We start from the raw sequence: 26,939 nt of genomic DNA on the forward strand, positions 1-26,939 counted from the left end.
GGGCCCTGCCCGGGCTGCGGGGGGGGGAGCCGCTCCCCCGGGGGCTCCGCGGGCCGGGGGCGCCGTGGGCTGGGGGGGAATCTCTGCTCCGGGCCGGGAGCGGCTCCGGCCCCTCCGGCGCTGCCCGGGGGCTGCAGGGCCGCGGCTCCCACACAGCCTCCCTCCTCTCTTCTGCTGGCACAGATTTTTTATTTTTTTCCCCTTCTTAAATAGGTTTTCCCTGAGGCACTACCACAGTTGCTGATTAGCTCAGTCTTGGCCAGTCTCGGGTCCATCCTGCAGGCTGGCATTGACTCTGTCAACCATAGGGGAAGCTTCTGGCACCTTCTCACAGAAGCCACCCCGTAGGCCCCTGCTAGCAAAACCTTGGCCTGCAAACCCACTGCAGTAGGGGAAGGGTAAACAGTATGTTGGTGGTGCTTTTGTACAACTAAAGAATTTTCAAATTCCGTCCTATTTCCCTAGATGAATTCAAGAAGGAGCAATGCCTCCATGGAGATTAGTCATAGGGCTCACATACTTTATAGTCCGCTGAAAAGGTTATTTTTCTTGAACCCAAACATCCCATTGAAGGTGCCTAATTTTGATACCATTCCCATCTCTCCAAATACAGTTCAACGTAGGCCAAGGGGACTTCAGCACTATCCCTGATTCAAAAGACCAGGAGATGGAATGAAATAAGTGAAAAGCTAAAGAATGTGTAATAGGTGTGACTGGATGAGTTGATCAAAGTGTCTCTTTTTTCACCAGATGATCAGGGACTCCATGTTGTTGCAAGTTTTGTGACCATCTAAGTACTAAGTGGCTGTGAGTATAGAACTGCTGCTGAAAGGGAACATCATGAAGGGAAAAGCCATCTTCAGCTTGGAAAAGTTCAACCTTACAAAACATCTTAGTAGGCTGTAGCAGAAAAGAAACAAAACCACTCCAGTAGGGATTTCTCTAAAGCCTGCAGGTCTGAGTTGAAAACCATCTCTTTTTCATATATTTTGAGAGAGTTCCCAGAAATGACCCCATCATAAATGATTCAACAATGTTCTCAAGCAGGGAAAGCACAGCTGCACTGAAGAAAGGGCTGCTGTGCCACATGAGCTCTCTTCAGAGGTGCTGACCCAGCTTCAGATGAAATTTTGCTTGAAGATGGTGCACTTTTATTTCTTTTCCTGTCAGAGTATTTTCTTAAAAAGGCATCAAAGTCCATGTTAAAAGTATGAAGGAAAACTGGTTGAATTTGAGTAATTTCAGCCGCAGAAATGCAGAAATTAAGAAAATGGCAACAAGATATTAAAGAAACATTTACCAGGTGTTGATGTTAGTGTGCTTTAAATTATTCATTTGTTTGTAGAAATTAAGATTCAGTCAGCTACTCAGCCCTAATTCTGGCTGATTTAGATTCAGTTTCTGCAGGATGCAGTCCTGCAAAGAACCTTCTTGCCTTCATCCTCTGCAGAGCTTCAGCTGCAGTCTAATTGTTTTATTTTGGTGCTAGTATGCCAAACTGAACACTTTTCCAAAACTCCTGAGCTTCTGACAACCTCTGGCTCCAGAAAGGTCTGGTGGCTGCATAATGCTTCAGAGAACCAGAATACAGAATACCAGAATTCTCTGCCCACATTTGGGTATAGAAGAGTATTGGGTGAGGAGGTACATTTTAATGATCCAGCTTTAGGAATATGGAGACAGGATTTTAATCCAGTCACATGTCATTTACATAGTACCACAGAGAAAGTGTCTGATAAACCTGGGACAGTTTCTCGTTTCAAGTTCAGTGCTGAGGCCTCATTGGATCAGCATTAGCATTTGTGTCGTGGTTTAATTTTGTCTTCCTCAACTCTTTTTAATTTTTGTAATAAATAAGCTAGAAGCACAAACTCTTCATAAAACATTGGTTAAACACCTCTCTGACTGTGCATGTCTTCTATTTCAAACTTGTTTTGTTAGGAGGTTTCACAATAACTCCCATGGTTGCATTCCAAAGATAAGATTATTCCAGTTGTGACCATTGTTACAAGGTTGGCTCACAAATTGGTAGAGAAGAAATGCGATGGAAATTTCTTGAAGAGCTATCTGCAAAAAGTTGCATCTATTATTTCTGATTGGCACGTTGAGCCTCTGCTGCTGTTTACCTGCTCAAGCCTAGCTGCCCAGATAGAAGTGTGATTTAGAATATAAAGTAGACCTATGGTAGGTAGTGCAAGGGGAAAGTACCTGGCTTCAGTGCACAGAAACAAATAAAAGTAGTAACGCGGGAAGAGCAAAGTGATAGAAAACTACTGAATAGCAGATGTAATTTCTAAAGTGTCTGTGCAGAAAGTCTATAACAGCTAAATATTAACTACTACATGGAAGTGGTTGTTACGCTGTAGGGATAAACTCTGCAGTTCTGAATGTCTCCAGCTGCTAAGCTTCTTCAACTCATGAGTTATTGTCTACACCTCTCCTATAAACAACGTCTGACCTCTGATTTCAATCTTTCAGTCAGAAAGTGGACAAAGGAGTATCCAGGATGCTGAAATGGCACAAACTTAACTATTATCAAAGGAATTTTTTTCAAGACAATGAGTCTCTGAAACGCACTGACAGCAGATACTGTTGAATTTGGTAACAGTGGATAAAGATGCAAAAGAACATCCAGATACCTCAATAGGCATGTAAAAAGTAAAGTGAACTGATGGCAGCATATGGATCCTTCAGGAAACTCATTTGTTTGTGGAACACTAAGGAAGCAACTAGATGTCCAGTACAGTATTCCATATCTTTCCTCAGAAACCAGGGAATTTTGAATAGCTTATACAGTAAGGCATTTGTTATACAATAGTGATGATTTAGTCCTGAGAAAACCTATAATCTTCTTTTCCTCTTTTTTTATTTTTTTATTCTCCTTATAATTTATGAAGGTTTTCTACTATTTCTGCCAAAGGTTCTTGCCAAGCCTGTTTTGGAGGCTTTCCAATTTCTGCACAGTTTTTCATTCTTTTTTGCCTGCCTGAAAAGTTCCCATCTAGTCTTTAAATTTCCTCTATTAATTTTAAATAAGAACAAGCTAACTCTTGGTCTTTTCCCCATGATTCATATCCATGGGATCTTATATGATTTCCCATAGCTTTCGTTTTCAAGGACAGCCATTCTTACAAGGACATGAGTGTGTGGAAAAGCCTTATGCAAAATGCAGTATAATTTTTTTCTCCTCCTTAATATCTGTAGAACAACTTCAGCCTAAATCACAGTTCCCTGGGTAATGGAAAATGGCATCTCCTTGGTTTCCAGCATTTTTTCAAAGTATTGACAAGAGAAGGGACTTTGTTTCTACTAGTTTTGAGTCTTGTTACACTACTTTGTAGGTAATTTTCTGGTTACGCCAGTGCAATATTTGCTAGTTGGGATCTCCAATATTTGTTCTTTTCTTAGACTTCCCTACCATCAAGATCCCGAGGAAAAATGCACTTATGTATTCCTTCTCTTAATTCAAATACAGCAGCAGAAATGATGCGTTGTTTCAAAGTAATGTCACTTGAGTATATGTTATTCATTTTATTATTCTATGAGAAAAGAGTTTAAAAGCTAGGAAGGGAGCTGTAATCAGCTGCAACACAGTCCTGACCTGTCATCCTCTGCGAACTTCGTAAAAAGTTATACCTCCAGGAAATGACCCCATGTATTTCAACTCAAATCTTGCAAATCATACCTAAACAATTCTATGATTTTGTGTGTCCTGAATATTGTCAGCTTATGTCAGGGAGGTGTATTTGTCTCCATGTACTGCACTTGGGATTGTTACTTCCAAAATTATTAAGAATGTCGATGGATAAGTTTAGAGAATTAAGAAAAAGAGCCAAGATTTTATTAAATCTTTAGAAAAGCTTGTGAATATGATTGTCACTAGGCAGAAAAATATCTAGGGAAATATCTGCAGAGTTTGCCTATTGTGGAAGCCATTAAAGACTTGTATCCTAGGTTCAGCGGTATTTCGTAGCCAAGTTAGATGTAACAGCTAAGAGCTGTGGGGTAAGTATTATAATAAAATCCCGTGTTCAAAAGGGCAGCAGCGGTTTGGTTAAGAGACAAAGGGAAGGAGAAGTTAGGATGTAGGAAACTGAGGCACAGACATGCCTCATGATTTGCCTAATGTCTCTCCAGAAGACAGTGATAGGACAGGAATCCAGATTCAAGTGCTGTCTAAATAGTGTTAGCGAGGCCACATACCCCTACAACGTGATGTCAAATACAACGGCGGTGTGTATGTATGTCTGTTAGGCAGGAAGTACAGGATTTTCTTCACACTAGATGTGAGTTCATTTCCAGCTTTGCCATTGGTTTTCACAGTTATCTTGAACAATCTGCCATAACTCTTTGCAAGTGTACTTGCTACAATGTGATGATAATAAGACTTTTTTATCACCTTTATTTGTATTGGAGAGGTAAAGGCACTTAAAATTTTGATTATAGGGGAATTTGTATGAGATTTTTTTGATGGATGACGTTTGGCCCATTTCAGTTTCAAAATCTTAGCTGGATTTTGCTGAGGAAGTTAGGTAGGGTTAAATTCAGGACACTTTGTCTTACATTGCTTAGTCCATTGAAGAGTTTACTGCAGGCCCGGAATATGTATGCAAATAGAAGGACAGACTGTTCAGAAAGTGTTAACAGATCCTTTTCTTGAATGACCCTTAACTCGGACTGAAGGCATTGAACAGCCTTACCAGAAAACAGCCCAAAGAAAGAGAACAGCTAATGATACTCTTGGCACATCACAGAGAGAACATTAATGCAGTTTAATGAAATCGCAGACAGAAAGCCAAATGGCTAGTGCCTGATATGCATTGACAAAGTCTGATTGGTCTCTTGCTGATTTATGTGCATGTGTGATCCAGATGAAGCTACAGGTTTTCAATTGAGATAATGTGCATAATTAAAAATAAAAAAAAAAAAAATATTTAGCGACACGGTGGCAGAGGTTGATGGAATCTAATTGGAGAAGGAAATGAATAAGAAAAAATAATTCTATTGCGTTTTTGTGCTGAGCTGTATAGATAGTTCAGCAATTAAAGCACTAATCAGACAAGAGCTGGCTGACCTAGGAAACGAGCTATCTTGTGTCTCAGCTGGATGGGAAGTTTTGAAATATCTGTTCAAAGGAATGTTTAAAAGATACAAAACAGAGAAGAACATTTTGGGTTTCAATTAAGCTTATGGCTTGTATGGAAACAGTTCCTATGACAGATTAGCAATGTAGTTTGCTTATTTGGAGGTTACTTTATAATGATGTTTGGGTTATTTTTAACGGAAATTTTTTCAGCAAATGGAAATGCAATTTCTTGTTGTGTGCAAGTATTTAGGTGAAAAATTTATTCCTTTAGCCTCTTTAATAAGCAGGCAAAATTGCCTTTGTATAGTTTTGCTTGAGTATCTAAGTGCTACCTTGCTACCCGTCTGCTTCAAGGGTTGTGGTGACACCTGTGTTGAAAATATGAGGCCCTGATGTAACTCACCTGTGGTCTGATTCTGCCAGCCTCCCTCACGATGACTGCCATCGTGGAGGCTGGTTTGTTTCTTCTTCTTGAGAAACCAGTACTGTATATGTTAAATGTCTCCAGAATAAAGATTGTATAGTAATTTGTGGGAAGAATCGGGGTCAGAAGAGGAACATCTGATTTGTAGCTCATTATCTTGCCCTGGGAACTCAGTGACTTCTTCCATCCATTTTGTGGGCAGGTAGGGAGGTGTATGTCTTTCTACCCTTTTGCCCACTGTATACAAATACCAGATCTAGTGGTCAGAGTCACAGACCACCTGGGCACTAGGATCAAGTCTTTCCTGAATGAGCAAGGGGTCTGTATAGCTCCACTTCAATGTGGAGGAAGAACATAATGCAGAGGGGATCACCTTGTGAATATGGATGTGACAAATGCACCTTGAATATCACACTAGAAATTGAATCTGCAGCCTGTAGAATGAAAGTTCTTCAGCTGCAGCAGCTGTGGCTGAGGAATCGGATCTCTTGTATCTAATTTAACTCTGAGAATTGATCATAGAAAGGATATGAAAAACCTCCTGACTGGTATTGTACACAAAAAGGAAAAAAAATGTCGGACCTTGAAGCCTTTTTTGTGTGTTTACTCCCATAATCCAGAGTGGGATTCAGAAACCTGTACTTAAATACCTAGATAACTTGCCTGGCTTTTCAGAAACACTAACCAGCAGTAGTGACTTCTGCCAGTGGGTGTCTGAGGTCCTTCACTCTGAATCCTTAGGCTTTCTTTTTGACATTGTGATCTTAGGGACTACCTCTTACCTCTGGAAAATTAGATATATCAGATTTTTAATTAGACTGTCATGAAATGTTTTACATATTTAATTGACAGTAGTTTACCCTCTGAGTAAAGTGCAACTGGCCATAATGCTGAAGATAAAAGTTTCGTAAATGTACAACCTCTATCCATCACCTTCTTGAACACAGCAGGCATTGCAATAATACATTAGGAGAGCACTGAGTTCCCAATCCATACTGTTGATCAGAGGACTTGAAAGTGTTACAGTTCCGTCTGGGAAATCTTTACTTTCCAGTTTGACTTAAAGTCTGTGTTTTTAGCTCAGGACTTTTCTGAATCAGTTGCTGTTGTGTTGATAAGATGACACCAGATACGCTGTGCGGCACTGAGGGTATAGCAGGTGGGTCCTAATGTCTTATCAATGATTGAAGTGTGTGTAAAGTACATACATTCACTTCTTTTATATGTATTGCAACTCTTGCATACCTGGATCTTTAAACATTTGTGGTGGTCCAGCTGTCAAAACATCGTGTGAGCCGCAGTGAGAAAAGTGGAAAGAAATCTTCCCTTTGGTAAGCTTAGCAAGGAAAGAGGAAAAGACTAGCTGAAATGAAATCCTGGAAGTGTTCTTTTTCTTCTATGTGCACCACTCATTTACACAAAGAGGTTGTGGTGGTTATAATGGGAAACAACTACCTGCCCCGATGGCTGGAATGAATTAATTTAAAGCATCCATTTTCTTTTTTTTTTTTTTTAATTTAAATCCTAATGTCTGCCAGAACAGTTTTAAACTTCCTGGAAGGTCAGCGTGACAGTCTGAAATTGCCAGTCTTGCAATGCCAAAAGAGCTTTTTAGTGTTTGGGATTTTTAAAAGGCACTTCAACTCTTCATTTGACATATTTAGGACTGGATTAATTTTTATCCTTTAGTCCTTTCACATTACACAGCAATGCAGAGTGACATTGACACTGGAGGCAGTTATAAAACATTTGCCTGAATGGTGTAAATTGACATTTATACAAATGGACATTTATGCAAATGCCCATTGGGCATGAAAGTGAAATCTTGTCTTTTTTTTTGAGCTCATTATGAGATTTATTGTTCTCTAAATGGGCTGGAATCTCTATTCCAAAATTTAATTTTAGTATTGGATCCTTCTTTGCTCCAGTTCTTCAGTGCTAAAAAACAAATAATTTTGTGACAGGGCTGTTTCTTTGCTCTTTCACTCAGTACAATAGCACAGGGGCAGTGAAGGAAAACTCAAAACATCAAGAGCTTTACAAGTGCATGTCAGTGGATATTTGTGACACAGTCACTTTCTGTCCCAAAGTCACCCCTCCTAGTGTACTTGGCGGTAACTGTACTTTGGCTCTTATTATTTCTCCAGCTTATTACGCATTTCCCCGGTATATTAACATAGATGTGTGTGTCAGCTGTAACTACTGTGTACCCAAGTCCAGAAAACCAGAGAGAGGCAACCAACTCAGTGTCTGGTTTGGGGGGAATTTTTGTATCGAAGAAATGAAATTTCCAGCTGAAGTTTGCAACAGTTATCACTATTTGATTAGTTGTGGTAGAGACCTATAATTAGCTCTCATTTAAGAAGGCATATGGCTCCAACAGATGGTAAAGGAAAAAAAGCAAGTTAGATAAACAGGGCTATTTGCACAAGGTTTTATGGTCTCCTTTGGTTATATTTTGCAGTACAGTCCTTAGATTCTAGCAAGATGGCATACTGTTCATTCAAGGAATGCCCACATGTCTTAATTTTCTCTAGAAAATGGCAAAATTAGTATGACCTGCAAGTGTTTTAAGAATTTTGGCAACAGTAGATTAAATTGGATGACAAGGAAACTTAGAAATTAGAAAATCCATACCTATTTTGTAGGGACTCTGAACAAGAACCAACTTTCCATATGAGGCTTGTAGGAATTTCAGATGCTGGAAGAGAGATGCTGACCAGAGACATAGGACAGCCAAAGTGTGTGTCTCTATGGGCGAGGGAGGGAGTCATCTGCTAGAAATGTTTGGGTTATGTTTATGACAGGACCAACCAGGATGACGTGTGCTGTAGAGATCACTCAGATTACACGTAGGTGGGCTACAGCTAGTCCAGACTGAGATTTTTAAAGGCAATGCTGTCTATACCCATATATTATTACCCTCTCTGTTCACCTGTGTTAATAGACTATGTGATTACTTACAGTTTGCTTCAGGGCAGTTGAAACTGCCTTCTGCTGTGATTTACCAAGAGCTGACTTTCCGCTGAAGTAGATTAGGAAAGATCACATGAACCACTGACACAACGTGTCTGCGTGGGTAGTAACATAAGGTTTGTGGGTAGGAAGGTTTCAAAATGCTCACAGCTCTTTCCCAAGTAAGTGCATTGCAATGCCCTTCATCCGTCTGTGCACGAGTGACCTGGGAGAAAGGACTCATCTTCGTTTAAAGGTATATGTCTCTGAGATTTTCTTATTTGGGAACCTAAGTATAGAGAGTATGATATGCTTCTTGTGGTTCTGAATTAATCTGAAATAAAAGTTTTCAGTGTGCGCTTTTGTTCATAAAGAAATATGTTAGAGTAAAGCTCTGTTTACAACTGCATTTATCGTGATTTCCCCACGTTATTGAAGAGCATCTTTTTCATTAAAGCAAAACTTAGCAGAACCCTGCTTTTCTATTTATCTGAACAGCAGCATAACACTGCTTTTTTCAGACAGCAAGAGAAATTCAAGAAGTTGCCAGCAATTGAATAATTATCTTGTTTCCAGTGCTATAGTTGTAAAGACATTAAAGAGGCTAGATCTGAGGGTAGATCTGTTTTCCATATGGATTTTTTCCTGACTGTATAATCATGCCCTGTCCATTTTAGAGCTCACACAATACTCAATACACCATAGAGAGATAATTCTGGAGAAAGCAGGATGTAAACCTGAAGTAATCTGTCTAAAAGGCCATATTCCCTGGAGTTGTAATTTTATATTTAGAATAAAAAACTATGACTGACTTAGTTCTCTGCCTTGCGTGGGGGATAGGAAGCGATGTAATCTCTCCGGCAGCAGGGTGTCAGGTCTGAGTTGTCATGTTTCCTCCTTCCTTATTTTGAAAATGTAGTAGTTAATCTTACTTCTCTGGAGTACTGAGTAAAGGAGAGAGTCAGTATAAATCCTATCCTTGCTCTTTCTTTGTCAAACCCAGAAGCTGAAGTCTGGTAAAAGCAGAGGTAACAGAGTATGATCTTTTCCCTTGTAATTCTTGGCAAAGCTGTAGTCAAGTCCTACAAGTTTAACAGAAAGGTTGTATAGGAGAAAATTTGCTGTGAAGAAGGTTATAACGTGTTTCTTCTGGAGAACTCAGATTTTTACATTTCATTTAGGTCTCATGCTCCTGGTAGTGTAGGGAAATCTAACATTGTTTAATGTTGTTCTCAGCAAGATGGTTAATTTTAAAATAAACCAAGGACCTAATTCCAAGGCTTTCTTCATGCTTCTGCTACCCGTTGGAAGCAGAGTTAAAAAGTAATGCGAAGGGCTGTAATGATGATCACGGTAGCTGTGCATGGTCTCTGCAACTGAGTAATGCAAAGGAGTACCGCAACTGAGAACCTCTTCCTTTCTGACTGTTGTTTTTTCTTCAAAAACTCTCTAAAACGTACTGCCTTTCATTCATGGCTTTGAAGGTACCCTCCTATCATAGGAACATTACCTTATGCAAGAAATCTGATTTAGGGGCTATGTGATTAGGCATTTACATTTTTTAAGGCCCTTAAAAAATAAATGTGAACAGACCTCCAGCATTTATCAAAGGTCAGATTATACTGATACTCTTGAACAAATCTGGGTCTCAAACAGGGATGCCTGCCATCCTTGAAAAGGATGGTTGGTTAACATTTATTCCAGTTTTCTTTGGCAGTTGTAGACACCAGGAGGAAGATCAATCAAAAATGTAACTATGGAAAGAATCTAGCTGTTGAGGGTGGAGCATGCTGAACACTTACACTCCAAAAAGATTGCAGAGGGCATAAAAATTGGCCAGTCCTCTTACTTTGCAAACAGTAAGAGTTCATATGACTTAGGTGGCTCTAGGGAAATCATTCATCATCAAGTCTCAGCTACTCTAAGATACTGCCATTTCAAAGTCTCTCCTTGACAGAAATCAGAGGTTGAGATATGCACATCATTGTCAGTTGATTCTGCCAAGGTGAGTTCATTGTTTTCTCCATAGAAAAGTTATTGACGCAGAACAACTATGAAACTTCTCAAACCATTTTTATGGAGGTTAAAAAAAACCAAACACCAAACAAACAAAAACCCAAACCAACAAACCTAAGTAAAGGATGGTTCAAATAAAGGAGTTTTAAAGGGAAAATAGGAGATAGTTTAGGCATGGTGAAAGCAGAGGAAGGGTGCTATAAAAGCTCATAGTTGAGAAATTAAGAAACTGGGATATCTGGTGAGGGCAATTGGGATAATTAGCTCGTGGATTTTGAAAGAAGGAGTGCTAATCAATCTGGTATGTGTATTAGGATCTAAGCAAGGTCGGGGAAACAGTTCTGACTTGCAGAATATCATCAACATTTTTGATTATTTTTCCCTAGAAATGTCCTTTTTTGCTCACATGAACAGTAGTGGTGTGAGGGTGCTGCTAAAACAAATGAGAACATTTGAATATTAGGAGAACTTATGTCCCTGTCATAGCTTTGCACCAGCTGAGAGATGCTGCCAGTCTTGCAAGGCAATACTTCAGTTGATGTACCATTGGACACTTTAAATATAGGGCAAGCTATTCTGGAACATCACACTCCTTCAAAACAGAAATATGGTAGCACATAAGTCAACCAAATTTTATTTCAATATCAACTTTATCAAATTGTACGTACCGACATCAAAGCTATGGGTAAGTGAGTTTGACCAGATGTCACATCTCTGTATGGTTTCTGGTGGTGTCCTGCAGGTTCTAGTGCTTTTTCTTGAAGATGTTAAACCAGATTTTCTTATCCATTGCTTCCTTCTTTCTACTTTCCTATCCCATCATTGTATGCTCTCAGGCATCATGCAAACCTGTTCGCCTGTTCGGTTCGGTTCCGTTGCATTCTTTAGGGGCTTTTGCATATCTGCCATTGACATCCTCTGCGCTCCCTGCACCACCACCACCACCACCACCACCACCAGTGCCTTTCTACTGGCAGTGGTTGTCAGAACAATATAGTTTCTATTCTCACTAAACTAGGCTGAAGGTAAGTAACAATTTTTTTTACAGGTCACCTCTCCGTTAGTTTGTTCCTTGTAAGATTATCTGGACAGATGTTCTCAGGGCCCTCCAGGATCTAAATAGCAAAATGTCTCTCTGATTCTTTTAAAGAGATGAATGATTTCTGTATGATATGCTGAAATAACATTTAGAAATCTCCATCTGTAGAAAATCCAAATAGGAAGATTAAGCAGACTGGGCTGTATCTAGGGCAACTTGGTAAATTGGATATGGAGACAGTGGGAAAGCAGGACATGATATTCTGATCGATCTGTACAGGTAGCCTATGCTACGTGCGTGAAAGCATGCAGAACTGCAAAGAGCCTTTTTTTTTTTTTTTTTTTTTTTAATTACTCAATGATCTGCAAAAGGGACTGCTAGGGGTAGTGGTGGGATGGCAGTATATTCCTGTGGAAAGAAATGAAAGAGAGAGATGCGTCAACAAGCTTTCCTCATTCTCTTAAATGAATGGTTGTGAAGCCCAACTGCCCTGTTCATGCTTGCAATGGTTCTTACAGTCCTGAGAGCTCTTTCACTTTCCAGCTAATTTGAAGACCTATTCAACCCAAAGAAGATAAGCAGTAAATGAAATAGCCATTTAGGAAAAAGAGACAGGAAAATAGGATTCCTTCTAGCTTAAGGAACAGTGCAAAAGTCACAGATAAATCTCCTAACACGGAAATTTACCGAGCAAAAGCTCATTACCACAAAATTACCTTGTTGAGTTCACCGAAGCTCAAGCCTTTGAAACTGTGGAATAAAGAGCTAAATTCGGGTCAATAGAGTCTTAGCTCCAGCTCTCACCAGGGAGTGAGAGTTTCCAGCAGTTTCCAGCCACTATGTCTGTCTTCCTTGGACTGCAGGTGACTGCTGAGCAGTGCAGGCATAGCTCGGAGCTGTTTGCGTAACAGAGGTTAGGCTAGAAAGAGATTTGGGAAAGCCAATAGTTTCAAGCTTCTTTTTCACACCATCCTGTTCTTTGTGCCAAAGGACACAGGTCCTTGTGTGAACATGGGGGTACATCTGCTATGTCTCCTGCCAGCAACCTTCTCTGAACAGCGTCAGCTGTGGGAAATGCCAACCTGACTATCCCAGGAACAAAGGGAAGTTTGCTAAAGTTACCAGGATGATGGTGTTTTCACAGAATAAACTAAGGAAGAGTACCTTTGGTGCACATACCACTTCTTGTTACTGCAAGAAGCTTGAGTACAGTCATACAGTGTGGTCCTGTCTTAAAGCACAGAACTTATCAGTGAGTGCTACTGCCCAAAGGGCAGTATCTGTGGAGATGTTGTCATTCCCCTTTGCTTTAAGAGCAGAATGCCTGCATTGCTGTCAGCATTACTGAGACATCTTCATGCTGCCAAGTGCTCCTCTGAGAAAACTCCTGCCTTATGTTATACTTTAAGAGAGAAGTAGGTTGTGGCCATCGAAATAGAAAGGGATAGGTTGTGTTTTGGAGACATCAGTCACTGATCTACTGTAGTTCTCTGCCAGATCTCTGCAAAGGTAGTTCTTTCTGCTTGAAACTGAGCAGGTTTTGGCCCTGTAGTATCATATTCACTCACACTGATTTGAGACAACCCTAAGCATTGTAGCATGTCTTTGATTTTGACCTTTCCAACAAGAGAAATGACTTTTTATGCCACCTTGCAAATCTAGCTCCTAAAGCAATTACACATGAGGAGTGGCCTGCACAGGAGTGTGTTTGAAAAGAAAATGACATTAAACTTTCCATTCTAGAAGAGTACCAGTATATCAATATCCAAATCAAATAACATAAAACTTCTTTTGTCTGCCAGCTAGGAATAAGAATGCATTATACCTCTAATATGATTTTTGCAGTGTCTCTAATATGATGAGGTTTAAATTAAAATAAATATGACTGCGTGCTTTTGAAGAGCTAATCAGGCTGAAACATTCTAGTCTAACTGGTGTAGCACAAGGAAATAAATCTGTATTTATCTAGGCTGCGTGGACATATGCATGACTATTGTGCAGAATATGTGATGGGAAGACAATAGCAGGGTGAACACATAGGCTGTTCCTAGGTGTGCTTGGTAAAAGTCAGTATTAGGAAAATGATTTGAATGTAATCTGCATGACTAAACTATGGTCCTGTTAATTAATTAGCTCAAGTCTTATCGGTATTTAATCAGCTCTTCCCCCTGCCCCATAAGATTTTGATTTTTATTTTGGGTTTTGGATTTTATTTTTTGAGAAGTTACTTCTTTGTCTGCACTATTCCAGTTCCAGCAGACTGGCACCACAAAAAGTAATCATTATAATGACAAAAATCCATTCACTTGTCTACCAGAGCCTTTAGTTGTTTGGGGATTTTTTGGGTTTTTTTGTTTGTTTGATTGGTTGTTGGGGTTTTTTGTTGTTCTTGTTTCATTTTTTTTGTTTGTTTAAGACTTTTATCTTCTTTTATTTTTTTCACCCTAACCAAACTTTATCTTGGGAAAACTTTAGTCCTCTGTCAGTCTTGACTCACAGACTTCTGATTGCAAATTATGTATGATTCTTGCACTGAAAAGTGGTAGCTTTAGCACAGCAGAATGGACCTGTCCTGATTTGAAACTCTTGACAAACCAGTAGTCTTTAAGACTTTTGGACCTGGACTTTTATCTTACCACAGCTCACAAACTCAAAACAATTCTGCAAAGGCCAAAATTCCCAGAAGAACTTTCTGAAAAACTATTTTTTATAAGTAGCATGAGCCTTCTGTCTTCCTGATGATGATCACAGATTTATCTCTCTTTGAAGGACTGAGAGTGGTAGGCCTTTTTTAAGTACCCCTTGCCAGGAGAGTTCCAACATTCCACTTGCTAACAGACAAAAGCTCAGATTCCTACTGCCCTGAATGCTGGAAAGGGACCAAACTAGCTCTGAGTAAATTTTGCAAGTAGTTGTTGTTAAGAGGCTATGGAACTAGAATTAACAGGGGATTCTGTTTAACAGCCAAGACAAAGCTTTCAAGTGCCTAACTGCGGTGCCCAGTTGTTCATTAAATAGTCACAGTCATTGCAGGCTCCTCTGGAACAATGTAGTAAATATTGTTGCTTCCAATGTGGGTTTGTACAGCTAAGCAAGTCACACTGTTTTCCTGCTAGTGAAAGAAGAGTTAGTAAGGGAACTTCAAGGAAAAAATTGCCTCAATCTAAAGCATGCACTTTTTTTTTTTTTTTTTTTTTTTTTTTTTGGTCAGATGAATGATGTCTTAAATTCCATAGGCTCCATTGTAACCAAAACAAAATACATACACTGGAGGCACCTAAAACTAAAGAAGGACAAATCCCACCTGAATTTAAGTTCATTTGTGATGATGTGACACATCAGGGCACAGATGAAGCTATTGACTGTCTGAATTCAATGTGGAGAAGCTTAGGGTTTTGGTTCTTGAATTACTCAGATTAATCCCAAGTGTATCAGCCAAATTGGCAGCTCTCACATGAATCAAGGGCCTGAAGGATTACACAGGACTTTTGACATCTTAAAAAGATGGCTACTTTTCCCTTTTTCTGTATTTTAACTTAAGATGCCTCTGCAATTCCAGGCTCTACATTTGAGATCTGTTATTGGCTATTGTCCCCCCTCCCACGTAGTAAATTCAGGGAGCACCAGAGGTGACAAGAAAACTCCCTCTTCTGAAAGATGACCATTGCAGATAAAAGATGATATGGCACAGGTAAACGGTGAACCACAGTTCTCATGGTGCTGGGTAGCAAACCTCCCTAGAAGACATTTGATGTTTAGCTTTCAATAGAAAGAAAGATAATAGGCCAAATGCTGTCACAGGGTTAGCTATTCTTGTTTTGAAATCCAGCCTGCCTACAGTTTAACATTTATTTTCTTTAAATACCATGTTCAGGAATCTGCACCCAACAGTAACAATCTGCTCCATTGCCATTGATTATTGAGAAAGCAAGTGTTTAATTACAAGTACTAATACAACTGGCCTAGATAATCCTGAAGGGAAAATGTAGGAGAAATAATAATCTCCCTGCAACAATCACACCAGGAGTCTGTCTGTGTTTTGTGCAGGTGATTCCAGCCTTTGCTCAGCCTACGTTCATGAAAACAACGTTTACAGCAGGATATTTCAGATTTTGTACAGAAACGAAGAGATCATTCTTAATGAATCAATGAACTTCAGAGTGCACCTGCTTCTGGATGGCGAAAGGGTGAGTTGTCTTGTGATGCACACAAAAGCCAGGAGGGCTGAGATTCCTTTTACCTAACTTTAGGTGTCCGTTGCACAGATATCTCCATTTGAGAAGTCATGGGGTCCCTGTGCTGGCACAGGTCTTATCAGTGGAGCTGATGGAGGTAAAAGCATGATTTATCTGACCAAATACCAGCATCTGCATTAGAAGAAGATCGACTGTCCAGTACCCATGATTAGTTATGCTGACCAGGGCGCCTGGGGTGATTTGTTTGTTTGTAAACGCCAACACTACAAACATCTGCATTAAGTCAGATAGACCCTCTGCATTGTGCCAGTTATGAAGAGTAGTCTACACCTTGGCTTTTCAGTGGAATGAGATGTTGACATATACTGGTAAATCAGTATATCAGAAACTCAAGTGTGACAACCATAATTTGTCATTTGTGCACTAGATTACTCATTCTACATATTTGTGTAGATCAACCTCACCTGAGAAAACTGGGAATCTTCTGCATCTTGCTAGGACCAGCTTCTATTCCTGCCATCCATTGCTGCCATCTTCTCCTCCTCCTCTCTCCTTGTGACTGGTTTTTGCTGCAGCAATGACAATACTACAGCCGAGCTACCCAGTCCCTTTCCACCACTCAGGTCTCCTCACCCTTCTCCTTAGTGCTCCTGATTGCAATGGCAGAATTGCTAGAGCTTACGTTCCCTATAGCCCACGTACAATCCCTTTGCTTTCCATCGTGTCTCAGCTAGAATGGGTTCATACTGAGATACTTCTCCCCACTCGGCATCCACTCCTTCAGCCAATGTGAGCACCCACACATGGGAAGTGAACCATACATCTTGTAGGTCACCTTTGGCGGCTTCTTACTGATGTGAAACTAAATGTCTTCCAGTGAGAACTCTTGTTCCCAGAAGCTACAAGAAAGAATCAGTCTTAAGAGTACAGAGAGTACTGTTGTACAAACAGAAAAAGGGAGAAAGTGTCATAGTAGAAGAGCACTCAAGTCTGGCCCAGTGTGTCATCACTTTGCTTTGCCAGCACAAGGACTGATACAAAATATATGGATGGCATTGGTACTTGCTCTCAGTGATAATGAGAGACACATGACATTGGCTGTTTTTGCAAAGTCAGCTTGCCATCAAAAACAGGTCCTGTAAGTTATGCAGCCGGTGTGAATCAAATGCTCCATGTTGAAGTTGGCACCAGAGGTGCTCACCTGTCCTTTGTATAACTTTCTGTTTGAGCACGAAGAGATTTAAAATTTATGTTTTGTTCTATTTCAACCCGTATATACATGGGTTATATATAGATCTAAATTAAAACAGCTGGAGAACCTAATTCAAGCTTATTTCACATGCTTCCATTTCCCTCCCACTTCTTCCTTGGTGTTTTGCTTTGGTTTGTGATTGTTGGGGTTTTTTAGCATAATGTCATCAATTTATTCTTCCCTAGAATTTTTGTTTTGTGCTTATATGAAAAATGACTATATGCAAGTTTATCAATATTTTCTAGGAAAATGTTCCAACATGCTTAATTGAATGCTGGCTTTATCCTTCCTCAGTGGAACATCACTGATTAAAAGTCCCTCCCCTCAAATTATAGCAGTTTCTGCTGTGTTCAGCAGGGATGATTTCTGATGAGTTTTACATTAATATTCAGGAAAGTTGTGCACCTCACAAAATGAAAAAAAAATAAAAATAAAGAATCCCACAACATTCCTCACAGCTAAAACTCATTCTGACTCCTGATGTGCTGTGTGCATCACACTTGTCTTTTCGTAGAAGGTCCCTTGGGAAAAGGACAGCTACCCATTTCTATATTTACAGAATGGTTTTGCACAGAAAAAACTCCATTATCTCTGTATGAGGAAGTTGCTTTGGGTGTAGAATAAGAGGATAAGTGGGTCTCTTGGTCCGAGATGAGCTGCTGGAAACACTAAAGAATCAAAGGCAAAAAATAAAGGTCTGTAAATTTTTTTTGCATGTTGACTGGGTTAACACAATTCACTTCTGCTTAATGCTGCCAGGCCTCTTTTTTCTGCTTTGATGTCTTGTCCTCCACAACTTGGTATATTTGATACAAATATGGGACAGACCAAAGGGTGCCACTCCACTGGGCACCATGCTCAGAAGAAACCTTTTGTATCCACAACTATATTTCAGAGAGATGTTGCATCTGTCACAGAATCTCTTATGTTGGATGCGATCCTTACAATGTGGCATTAGCAAAACAGCTAGAGATTTGTAGCGTTTTCAATACTATCTCTGTTCATAACCTCTTAACTTATTTAACATACAGCAGATGTGGGTCCTTTTTGTGCTGATTGTGTGCTGTGGTGACTTTATTTAGTTGGGGGTGAAGGATCTGTTTGTTGCTTTACTGTAAATGGAAGTTACGATAAATAGTTAAGGAAGTTAGACTGGGTAGTGGAAATATTGAGTTCATGTGGTCTATGGAGTTTCTGCTGTCAGAGCTGGAATTATCAAATGTAACAAGGTAGAAGTATGCTTTCTCCCCACGGTGCTTAGGGTAGTTTTATTAATGAGATAGGCTGCTGAGATAGGCGCAGTACATAAAAATCCCCCAAAACCAAAACGTAATGCGTATGTCCAGATAAGATTATTTGCTATTGGTTTTTGTATTCTTTGTTCCCACTTCTCTTGCATAACCATATATAAGCTTAAATATGGAAATACATCTTTTTTGTCTGGCATTAAATGGAAGATGCCTCAGTTATCCACCTAGAAGCAGCACTGAGCGTACCTTTCACCATATAAATGATGTGTTAGAACTCTCTGGTTTATTAGATGCCTTTTTCTATATTATCCCAGAATGCAGGATTCTTTGACTTCCTAGGAAACAATATTGCAGGGCTGAGGTAGCCTTTAGTGTTACAAAGAAGTCTGATTTATTTTCATAAGCTTTTGCTTTCATTCTTACTAAAGAAGGAACACTGCCTCTTTCATCAAGCAATAAAACAGGAAACTTGTCCATCTTCTCGCTTGCTGGCTCCATTCAGGGACAATTTAGTAGCAGGGAGAGGACAGAGTGAGGCAAGCTGGGATATCACAGTATAAGACTTTGTACTTTCCAGAGAAATTTAAGTGAGATGGAATATCCAGGTCATTCAGTCAGCCATTCTGGCTAAATGGTTAAGTTATTATGGAAGTACATCACATGAATGCTGGAAACTTCAGTTTATCACCGTATTATCACGGCTCTTAAAATCTAAACCAAAGATGTAAATGTAAACCTGAAAAAATCAGAATTAAAAACGGAAATTATGCACTTGATTCCAGGTCAGTTCAGCAGAGAATGGAGTACTTTGTATATATTTTTTATTGTATAAAATACTTCTACTTTTCATATACAAATACTTTCTGTTGTACAGATTCAAAACAGTGCTTGATAAAATTAATTTCCCTCTCAGTGCAGTACTTTGGCGAGAGAGGCAGAGGTTAGAAAACAGCCTGAACTCCGGACAGCACCTTCTGGAAAATTGTATCTGCTCACAGATGAATATGGGGTCTTTTTGCACAAGCTACTACAGCAAATGTGGGCACACCCCAGCAATTGCATTTGCAGACTTACTTTCCACAAGACACAAGATGATGTTACAAGGAAATTCAGAGTAATATTAAACTGATTAAACAATGAAGAATTAATCAAATGAGAAATGACAAAATTAATTTCAGCTTTTTTTGATATTATGGGGGCAAAAAAGTATGAAATGCATGTACTATTTCAAAGAAAGCTTTCAAAATTTGTGTTCAGAACTGTCTTCACTTATCTTATTTTTGGCTGGAGACAAGACCAGCATGTGAAATGCAACAGTATTTCCCAGAGGTCAGACGTTCAGAATTTCCCTTACTTTTATTTGGGTGTATGTAATACTACAGAACAGAATAATATTCCCTTTTTATTATGAAGGTATTTCCACAAACATAGATTTATTTTCTCTTTCACAAGCTGTGATTTTAATCATTAACACAGCTGAGGAGTCAAAGAACTTTGTAAAAAACCACTGGAAAACCCTTCACAGAGTACCTGGGAAGACACTGCTTGGCTTAGCCAGTCAAACACTAATTATATTCCAGAGAAAATTTTCAGGCTAGTTTCTTAAGTAGGTTGATGTGAAAATTTAAAACTTTTCATCAGGAGAAAAAAAATAAATAAAAATCTGATAGTCTATCAAACTTTTGGAAAATTATACAGTCTGTAAATAATAACTAGAAAACACCATAATCATCCCACCAGTACTAAAATAAGCAACCAATATTTCATTTAAGGACAACATTATGTTACACAGGAGACTGAGAGATGATAGAAATTGCGAAGTGCCACTTCTGTATGAGCTATGGAAAGGCCATTTCATTTTTTTTTTTTCCCGTGTAAAGGATCTTGGCCAGCTGTGCTTCTAGTAAGTGAACAAAAGTAAACTACAGGAAAGTCCAGAAGGAATCAAAGCTGTATAGTAACTTGAGTCATGTAATTACTGTGCATAATTCTATTGTGTCTCAACCTGTGCATAAGCCTTTTCATGGTATTTTTCTCATGAAGAGTCTAGTGATTTTTGTACAACTGTCCAATTTTCACTTGTCTTAAAATTTACACCTCTAATATACAAAGGAAAACATGTAAACTTGTAAAGAGAAATGTGGTTTGATTTTATATGGGGTTTTGCACTACTCTGAACAGTCTGATTTCAATACAGTTTTGGGATTAAAAATATCCTATACTTGCACATTATTGTATGGCCCCATGCAGTGATGAATGCCTCAATGCCTCTGAGTCTCTCAGACATCTGCTAATTGCCTCAAGGTGTTTTGAGTTAGTGTCACTAGCTATTGAACTTGTTTTAAACACAGATTCAGATTTCAGTGACAGTTGCAGGTGCTCAGAAGTGTTAGGCACAGACCCAGAATTTCATCCCCTCTGCTGGAGGATGAGGTTTGCTTTGTCTGGGGCATTATATTTGAGTTGAATTCCTAGTTTAAATTCAGACTGTAGCTTCAATAATGATTATTTCCTTTGCAGCTGCCAGCAACTGTGATTTTTAGTGACAACAACTCATTAAAAATAAGGTTTTTGGTTTTTTTTTTTCTGAAATACATACTTCCAGGTGTTTTGAGACAAACACAAAAGAGAAGGCACGTTTTTGATAAACAGAAGCTTGGATTTTCTCCTCACATCTCTGTGCTTGTGGTCATGCTAGAAGAAATATCATACGATTTCAGAAGGGTTTAAATTTTACACCTTTGATAATGTAGCCAAAATACGATCAGTCCTTGACTCTCAATTTTCTTGCTTCAACAGAAAAAGGTACACTGTAGATGGAGCTTCACTTTTGGAAAACCTAGTAGAACATGGCTTATGTTGTGTATTTTATGAATCCTATCTGCCAGAGCCAGCTAGATAACTCTGACATTGCCTTCACTGCATTTTTAGTATAATCTATTCTTAAGAAGGTGCTAATCAGCTCAGGAAAGTAGAATTCATCTTCCCTAACTTAAGCCATCTAAAATTCCAGTGTATCTAGACCAAGATATTTCTCTAGGCTCTATATACTGTCAATGGAAAGAGACGGGCATGAACAGAAATCAGTTGTCCTTTTCCAATGCGTACCTCAGGATGGGTCAGCTCACTGTATGCCTCTGCTTATTGCTTTCCACTGAAAAAAAGACAGATCATAAATGTCTCACCTGACCTTTCTTGTGGCAAACGTTGGGTACAAAGAAGTTATGTTTATAATACTCTACCCCCAGTGAACAACCCCACTTTTCCATCTGCATTCTTGCACATCTCCTGTTGTGCTCTGAAATACAATAAAGGATGCTTACACTCACAGAAAAAGACTTTTGGTAAAAAAAAATGAGTAAATTTTTGTTCGTATTTCCATTTAGGTTGATAGAAATAAAAGCTTTTTTAAATTTTGCTAAACCTACTTTGCTGGGGAAGTAAAGACATTTCAAAGAAGTGAACAAGAAAGTGCTGGGCAGCTTAATACTTCCATTCTGATTTATTTGTTCCCATAGTTGTTTTAACTGTGCCCAGCTGGGGTGTGTTATCCAATGTAGTCCTTTCCAGGTGAAGGTAATGAACTGACAACTCCTTTCTTGTACTGTTTCAGAAAATCAAATTAATGTATTTTATTGACAATAACACAAGAGTAATCTTGCTGGTGGGACCTAATAGGTGAAGGTACTAGTGGGTCAGTTGGCTTATGATCACACATGATATCTTCAGTTGTTTTGGTGAGCTGAATCCTATCATGTTTAAATGTGCTCAGCACCCTTCAACAAAGTGAACAACTAAACTTTCATTAATTGAAGCTTTAAAAGCATTGAAAGCCTTTGAATTTTGCAAATAAAATGATCTAGATGAAAATCAATTGTGAACTTCCTCCATGAATCTGCCAAGGGATGAAAGGAGTGACTGGGAGGCTAGAAAACCTCCGTTTGCTGAGAAAAAACCTAAAAGACTAATGACGAGAGATCAGAAATTGTTAGAATTGAGCCATTTCTGATTGTTCTAGGCTGTAAACTCTGAACCTTGTGTTAGTTACAGGTGGGTAACCAGAGTAATTCATGGCTGTTTCTCGACGAAGAAAACCTAGTCTTTGTTCTCGTTTGGCTGACAAGATAATCCCAAAGAATACTCATTCAATGAGGGAGCGCAGCTTCAGCAATACTCCACTGACTCTCAGTGTGCAAAGAGCAAGCATCTAACAAATATAGTGCTCTACACACTCTGGTTACTCTTGTCTGGACTGATTTTTTTGACATGACAGGACACCCAGGAGCAGATAACACCTCTAACTGCTCTGGTTACCTCTGACTCCTTCAGCAATTACCTCCACTTGTTGTCACATTTGCTCCTTTCTCCTACTGTGGTGTGGTGCTGCTGTTACTGCATATTTTTGCCTTTGCTTTTATCAGACAAACCCATCCACTTTTGCCTTTAATGCTGCAGGTGCCAGCTTATAAAGGTAACCCTACCTTTCTGGTTTTGTAGGTGGAAGATGCATTAAGTGAGGCAGATTTTCAGCTCAAGTTGGACCTGCACTTTACAGATAGCGAGCAACAGTAAGTGCTGATTTAAGCTCAATTGATAATGCAGGGGTTTATTCAATTGGGAAATTACTTTGATGAAGTGAGAGTCCTTTGACAAAAGGGATAGCTTTGGTAAGTCTTTGCCTCAGTGTTGAATTTTTTCTGTTTTTTCTGTCTGTATTTGAACAGTATTTGTCATACTTCTCTTTAAAGGAACATTTTTTCTCCTTTAAGTGCAAGGTTTTCAAAGGTTTAAGTGTTGCTCTATCTCTGCTGCTGTTAAAGTCAAAGGGAACACCATCTCTGACCTCCATGTGAGCAGGGGCTGTGGTTCAGGAATGCATTTATCTCAGGAGACAATGAAGTATTTTCTGGCTGCAGGTGGGTGTATGAAGATGCTAAGCACTTTTCTTGTATTAAGAACCAAAGCTGTCTCTATATTTTAGGAGGAAAGAGTCTTCTCATTTAATTTGAATTCTTCCAACTGTATTTGATTCCATAATCTTTGATGAAGTGGGGATAGCATCCCTTCCTGAGACACAGTAGAAACTGTGATCCCAGATGTTATTCAGTCTCACTGAATCACAGAAAAGGCTTGCAATGACTTCAGCAGCATTTATAGGGGGTGGGAGGGTGTTGTGGTTTAACCCCGGCCGGCAACAGGCACCATGCAGCCAGCCGCTCACTCACTCCCCCTCACCCAGAGAGATGGGGAGGAGAATCAGAAAGGAATGTAAAACTCAAAAGTTGAGATAAGGACAATTTAATAGGTAAAGCAAAAGCCACACACACAAGCAAAGCAATGCAAGGAATTCATCACCACTCCCCATGGGCAGGCAGGAGCTCAGCCATCCCCAGGAGAGCAGGGCTCCGTCATGTGCAACGGGGACTCGGGAAGACAAATGCCATAATGCCAGATGTCTCCCCTTTTTTCTTCTTCCCCCAGTTTATATACTGAGCATGATGCCATATGCTATGGCATACCTCTCTGGCTGGTTCAGGTCAGCTGTCCTGGCTGTGTCCCCTTCCAATATCTTGTGCCCCTCCAGCCTTCCTGCTGGCAGGGCCTGAGAAACTGTAAGCTCTTGACTTAGTTGTTGCTGAGTAATGTTTATACTAAAACCATCAGTGTCCTATCAGCACTGTTCTCACATCAGAGCCAAAACACAGCACTATACTAGCTACTGAGAAGAAAACTAACTCTGTCCCAGCTGAAACCAGGACAGAGGGGATGCAGAGAAATCTGAGCTGTGTTTCATGCTAAGGCTGTCCCCATGTGATTTTATTCATATCCATAGGGCACCTAAACAAATTTCAGGAACACGTTTCCTTTGTCTTTAAGATAAAAAAAAAGTGGAAACTTTTTCTCCCAGGCAGGTGGGACTGGACCATCAGTCATCAGCTGTGATGCTGATGGGTCTAGAAGAAAGAAAAAACAAACATTGTGATAGCCAAGAGTAAAAAGTACTGAGATATTCAAGTTATGAAATTGTGCTCTAACACATACATCTAATTTTTGTTATCACCTGAATGATTAATCCCATTTACTATTAAAAAAAAAAAAAAAGCAGTGATTTTTAGAAAAGGGTGTTGTGCAAATCTCATAGAAATACTTCTGGGACTGTCATGCTCTGTACTCAACTGTTTCATCATAGGTGTTCTTAGCTCTGGGGAACAGTTGGCTTCAGAAGGGTCTGTTACACTGTAAAACAGTTCTTTGGAAGTGAGTTTGGCTTACATTGGGAGGATGTGGTTAGGCACACTCCAGGTTTACATCTCAGTCTCCTGCCTTATAGGTGACTCATATGTCATGTGGTTGACTGCATACTGAGAAAGTTATCCTGGAATAGCTATAATCAAACTTTACATGAAAGTCTTAGTTTTTATTTAATTAAAGGAGAAGCCAGTCCAACTTGTATTGCCTCTCTGCAGTTACTTCACCTACTCTTTCTTTTGCCTCTTGTAATATTTTTTTTTTCAGAAGATCAGGTATGTGGAAAGGTACTCCAAATATTTTCAGCTCTCTCTGACACAAGGCTACTTCTAACTCACACAGATTGCCCGAGTTGATTGTTCTTATGCTGAAAATCACAAGTAGCAAGCTGTCCTGGCTATGAACACTCAAACTGAGCAGTTTGCTAAATGCATTTCCTTCTCCTACTTAGTTCTTCGTGTCCCCAGAACTAATGCATAGGTGGACATCAAGTACAATCACTAGGGAAAACTGGAATTGCATCACATCTATTTTTCTTCTATACAGAGTGTGTTTATATATTTTTTTGCTTTTTATTATTTCTTTTTATATCTATATTTATGTTGATATTTATGCTGGGCAGAAGTACAACACAAGATAGTCATCAGTTCTGTAAACGCTTATGAAGCTGAGAAGTGATAAAAATTCTCCTCAAGCCATCTCCCCGCCTGCTGCCTGTAGCATGTTACGGGCAGTGACAACTCAAGCTTCACTAACTCTTGTAAAACTTTCTCTTTCAGGCTGAGAGATGTTCCAACAATCCCCATGATCAGCAGCCGTACACTGTGTCTTCACTTCCACCCCCAGAGAGGTCTGCACCACCATGTTCCTGTCATGTTTGACTATTTCCACCTGTCAGTGATATCCGTCACGGTGCATGCGTCACTGGTGGCATTACACCAGCCTCTGATCAGGTAAAAGACACATAAATCTCTGTTGAAAGGCAGAAGAGGTTCCTCTTCTGAGTTCATTTGCTTACTGTATGGGAGAAGCAGAGATGATAATTTAATTTCGACATTTTTGATCCTGGGCTAGGATTTCAGAGACTGGGGTTTTGGGCCAGCCTCTGACTCAGGCTCCTTCTCGTGATAAGATGCTAGGGGCCTGATCAAAAACTAGCAAAATCTCTGGGAACGTGTTCAGAAATTTTGATTAGTCTTGATCCTTCTATTTCCCATCTGTAACATGAGGAAAGTGAAAAAACTCTTCTCCTTGGCGTTTTTTCCTCTTTAGTCTAAATGCAGCCAAGAGCATTTACATTTTTTCCCCCTGTTGTTCTGTAAAGCATTTAGGACAGTTGGAGGCTAATCTCATCTGTGCCCTCTGTGCATTAGCATAATTCATAACATGGCTAAATGGAGGCATGCATTAGTCAGTACTGGCTAAGGCTTTGCTGAATTTTCCCTTTGCAGCAGCATCTGATTTAACCGTGCAGCAGTAAATACTAGCTGCCATGGGGTCTAGGTGTGATTTATGTTATCTGATTCGTAATGACAAGAAAATAATTCAGAACTCCTTCAAATAAAACAGAGCTGGAGGTCAATATCTTCTAATATTTAGAGCAGGCGAGGGGAAGCAAAGGTCTTTCTGGCAATTTACTTTGTGTCCAATCTTGTCATAGCATGAGATAAAGAGTCTGAGAGGAAGGGAACTCCTGTGGTCCTGAAGGAAAATGCAATGTTCAGCGTTTTCAGCTTCCCTTATTCCAACAAGGCCTGGGTGTTTACCAAATGACCAGGAGAATCTGAAGTTTGTCAAATATTGTGCAAAGACCACTGTGTCAGAAAGAAAAGATGAACCTGTAGACTCTTTGTTATCTCAGGTTTCATGTTTTGACTTAATACATCTTTCCTTCAGTTCTCCATTTGTATAAAGGCATTGACATGATGCCGTAGAATGAATTAAGGCTGTAAAAGGTTGAGTTGTGACAGTGATGTGAGTTGCATTAGTAGATCAGACTGATGTATCTGTCTTTTCTGCTGCTGCTGAGATACAGGTAACTGTTGTATCTCTCTTCTGCTATGTGTTGAGTTTTTAAATAGTGAATTAGATTCTAACTGACTGTTTCTAACCAGATAATTTCACTCAATTTGTCCATTGTTCTATTCTATAAAAGGGGGAAAGAACAATAGTTATCAGGCTTAATGACTGTTTTCAGTGCTTTGTTATCCTATAATGAATAGGGCTGCAGAGACTTGTTACTGTTATTAAGCATAAGTCGCATGGTAAGCAACTGTTCCATAGTCAGATTATTATAGCTTTTAAAGCATGATTTTGTGGGCACATATGAAGTATACAGAATTTTTACTCAATGCAGCAGAATGAAGATTTTAAAAACACAATATAGAGTCTCATTTGCTTAAGCCAGTAAAATAATTTTGAAGTGTGATATGAAGAATTTGTCTTCTTGATAAATATTCAAAACCGAAAGAG

General features: G+C 39.4%; 1 protein-coding gene across 2 annotated transcripts in view; it reads left to right on the forward strand.

Annotated features, from left to right (window-relative positions):
• FAM135B (family with sequence similarity 135 member B) overlaps positions 1-26,939 on the forward strand; it is a 165,310-nt gene that overhangs the window by 65,044 nt on the left and 73,327 nt on the right. For both annotated transcript variants that reach the window (XM_040588336.1, XM_040588335.1), the window contains exons 4-6: positions 15,568-15,707; positions 22,716-22,786; positions 25,247-25,420. In XM_040588336.1, the coding sequence (XP_040444270.1) occupies positions 15,568-15,707; positions 22,716-22,786; positions 25,247-25,420 (385 nt within the window). The remainder of the gene's footprint in view (positions 1-15,567; positions 15,708-22,715; positions 22,787-25,246; positions 25,421-26,939) is intronic.

The sequence above is a fragment of the Falco naumanni genome, chromosome 3, assembly GCF_017639655.2.
Source record: "Falco naumanni isolate bFalNau1 chromosome 3, bFalNau1.pat, whole genome shotgun sequence".
Classification (NCBI taxonomy): domain Eukaryota; kingdom Metazoa; phylum Chordata; class Aves; order Falconiformes; family Falconidae; genus Falco; species Falco naumanni.